Genomic DNA, 3,788 nt, shown 5'->3' on the forward strand with positions numbered 1-3,788 from the left:
CTGTGGTTATTATTGGATGTTGGATTGGCCTGTGGTTATTATTGGATGTTGGATTGGTCTGTGATTATTATTGGATGTTGGATTGGCCTGTGGTGGTTATTGGATGTTGGATTGGCCTGTGGTGGTTATTGGATGTTGGATTGGCCTGTGGTTAGTATTGAATGTTGGATTGGCCTGTGGTTAGTATTGGATGTTGGATTGGCCTGTGGTGGTTATTGGATGTTGGATTGGTCTGTGATTATTATTGTGTATTGGATTGGCATGTCGTTGTGATTGGATGTTGGATTAGTCTGTGTTAATAATGGATTATGGATTGGCCTACTGATCAATATTTTGCAGGCCATTGTCTCTTTCTATTCGCTTTAATTGAAGAACACTCTTAAAGACAGAGAACTATATTTCACTTTTTTTTAAGTGTTCTATTTAATAACAAGCGATAGGTGATTATGAGATAAGCATTTCCTCACTGTAGAAGTCAAAACTGTGATGGTGGTTTATGGTAAAGTAACTAAACTACTCATCCAGGACCCCCAAGTTAATATTCTGGGGACACAGGTTTAAATGTCAGCATGAGAGGTGGTGGAACTTGATCATGATTCAGTTCTGAAATAAAAGGCTAGACTGATGGTGACCACTGTCAATTGTTGTAGAAATCCATTTGCTTTATTAATGTCCTTAATGGAAGCAAATCTGCCGTCCTTACTTGTCCTGACCTACATGTGACTCCAGATCCACAGCAGTCCCCTTTGAGCAATTAAATGCTGGCCTAGCCAGCAATGCACATATCCTGAAAATAAACAAATCAAAGTATCAGTGAACTTTATCCAGCAGATGATGCCAGGTAAAAGGCACTTTGCTCTCATCTCAGACTTTAATTACCTACCTGTCCCATGGTTACAGATAAAGGCCTGGTTTTGACTGTCTCCTGCCAAAACCCATCATGACAGTGTTGAGAATTGAGTTCAGCTTTTTTAAAAAAAATACAGAAAGAGAAACTTCCATTGGGAAAGTGACCATGAAACTGTTGAATTGGAAAAAACCCAACTAGGTTGCTAATATCTAAAATAGAAGGACAGTCTCCACACTACTGGTATTGCCTTTTAACTATGCTGTGAAAAAGCCAAGCAACTGACTGAGTTACCACTGTTTTCACTCACTAACTGGAAATAGGTAAGAAATGCATATTCCCTACATATGATGCCTACATCCTGGGAAAGAATTTAAAAGAAAGATCTTTGGTAATGATAGAGAGAATCCATCCTATTGAAGAGTTTAATTCGGGCTGTGGAATATTTCTTCTTGGAAAGGTTTTTCTTCCACTGTGCCTCAAGGGCTGTTGGTAGTTTTACATGTTTAGGATGGGAAGACATAAGGTAAGGCAGCATCCAAATAGTAATCGTTAATTTATTAGTTGTTAACTTGTGTTTCCTTTCTCTGTTGAAGCATTCTCGTGCCTGTGTTCCAGCTAGCAAAGGCAGACGTGTAAGATTCTGTCTTTGTTTTACTGCGTGTGTATTTAATAACAGACATATATACTTGTGTGTGTGTGTGTGTGTGTGTGCACTGCAACCAGTCTAAATGCTTATTGTCAATGCTGCAGCTATATGTCCACTGTCCTTTACCTGCCTGAATTCTTTCTCTTTCTCTCCCTCCATAGAATGCACGTTGCATATGTTCATTCTGAATTGCTTATGCTGCATTACTCCAGTCAGGAAGCCATAGTGGTCACATTGTTAAATCCTTTCAATTATATGAATCTTTTATTCAATATTTACCAATCAATATTTTAAGATCATTCATTTAACAATGAATCTCAGTAAGATTTCATAATGAATAAACATAATTAAAACCAATCTTTTTTTGGAAAGGTGAAATATATTAGGATTGGTAATGGGATTCCGATTATAGTGTATACCTAATCTCTTGGGGGGCATATTGATCTTACTTGATTTTCATTTCATGCATTTGATTTAAAGTAAAAACAGAAATTGCTGGAAGTATGCCGCAAGTCAAGAGTCGTCCAAAAAGACTGATCTATAAATGACACAGGATAGAACTTGATTAAGATCAATTAGAGACATCTGCATAGCCTATGACCAAATAATTAAAACGCAAGTACTTATAAAAACCAGGTTGGATACATTGGGAGCCATAAACCATTAAATTTGACACAAGTTTAAACCAGACCCTGCTTTCTGCTATACAAATCCTTGCCTATGCAATAGCACATATTACTGGATGGAGAACCTCAACAAGCCAGAAACTGCAGTCTGCTGGGCCAAACTTGATTCACTTTTAGGATCTATGCCTTGAAATCTTTGCTACAGATACAGCCTTTACAACAGATATAGAGGCAATGGAGAACCTTCGAAACAGAACTTCATGTATGATACCAGAAATGTGAGGTTACAACTGTCGGGAAAGTTTCTTGGAAAAAGAAGTTATCTTTGGAGTTACTATAGGGTTTATTATAGTAGATGGGCAGGGGGTAAGTGTTTCATAAAATGTAAGGTAGTCAATAATCAATCCAAAAGAAATTCAGGAGAAACATCTATACCAACTTGTGGTTAGAATTTGGAAACCATTACCAAATGCAGTGATTGATGGAAATAGCCTGGATATATTTCAGAGGAAGCTAGTTAAACAGAGGGAGAAAGAAAATGTTGATCACTTTAGATGAAATATGGTGGGAGGAGGCTAGTGTGGGAAAGAAACACCATTTGAACTGATTAGACAATTACAGGGGGATGTAAACACCATAAAATTGCTGTTTGGTGTGTTTGAATAGGCCATGCATCAACTGGAATGGTCGTGATGAAAATGGCAGCGAGGGATTATCATTCCTAGATTGTGTTCCAGAGAATTTTCTACAGCAGTATATGCCCAGTCCAACAAGAAAGAAGGCACTGCTAGATCTAATTCTTGGGAATGAACTGACCTTGGGCAGGGAATGTAGAGGAAACAGTGATCATTGTATTAATAGGTTTAGAATATTAGTCGAAAAATGACATTATTCAATCGGGATAAGAGTAGCAGAGAGCAGACTTAAATGGGGGGAGACCCAGAACTGAGCCCGATAGACTGGAACCAAAGGCTGGGGTGAGAAACAGTAGCTGAACAATGAGCTACCTTCAAAGAGCAGATGGTTTTGGTGCACTCAAGATATGTTACCCCAAAGGGAGAGCTAGAACAAACAAACCCAGAGCTCCTTGAATACAAAGGAGGTAGAAATTAAGTTAAAATGAAAAAGTGTGCTTATAATAGGGGTCAGGTGGTGGGTACATTTGAGAACCAAGCAGAATACAAAAGGAAGGTGATAAAGCAAATAGAAGCAGCAAAGAGGGATTATTTTTTAAAAAGACAGGCAGCTAACATAAAAGTAATCTCAAACTAATATATATGCACATCAAAAGAAAGATAGTGATTAACAGAGGAGTAGGGCCAAAAAAGCAATTTGCCTATAAGGCAAGAGGCATGGCTGGGGTGTTAAATTAATACTTTACAGAGAGAGTAATTCAGTCACTAGAACAATTTAAAATTGATGAGGATTTATTGAATAAGCTGTTAATAAGGTACAAGGACTAGACGAGATGCATCCAAGGATATTTAAGGATGTGAGACTGGAAATTGTAGAAGCATCGGCAATTACCTTTCACTCTAACCTGGATTCGGGGGTGGGTGTGGTGGGGATTTGTACATGGATTCAGGGGTGGGTGTGGTGGGGATTTGTACATGGATTTAGGGGTGGACGGAGGGGATTTGTTCATGGATTCAGGGGTGGGCAGTGG

The 3,788-nt window shown here is 38.5% G+C and overlaps 1 protein-coding gene across 4 annotated transcripts in view; it reads left to right on the forward strand.

The window, feature by feature from the left end:
* LOC122548528 (serine/threonine-protein kinase MRCK alpha-like) overlaps positions 1-3,788 on the forward strand; it is a 493,614-nt gene that overhangs the window by 412,733 nt on the left and 77,093 nt on the right. The window contains exon 24 of one of the 4 annotated variants that reach the window (XM_043687289.1): positions 1,444-1,482. The exons of the other annotated variants lie outside the window; for them this stretch is intronic. Within the exon in view, the coding sequence (XP_043543224.1) occupies positions 1,444-1,482 (39 nt within the window). The remainder of the gene's footprint in view (positions 1-1,443; positions 1,483-3,788) is intronic. 4 annotated transcript variants of the gene reach the window in all.

This window comes from Chiloscyllium plagiosum, chromosome 3 (genome assembly GCF_004010195.1).
Source record: "Chiloscyllium plagiosum isolate BGI_BamShark_2017 chromosome 3, ASM401019v2, whole genome shotgun sequence".
Taxonomy (NCBI): domain Eukaryota; kingdom Metazoa; phylum Chordata; class Chondrichthyes; order Orectolobiformes; family Hemiscylliidae; genus Chiloscyllium; species Chiloscyllium plagiosum.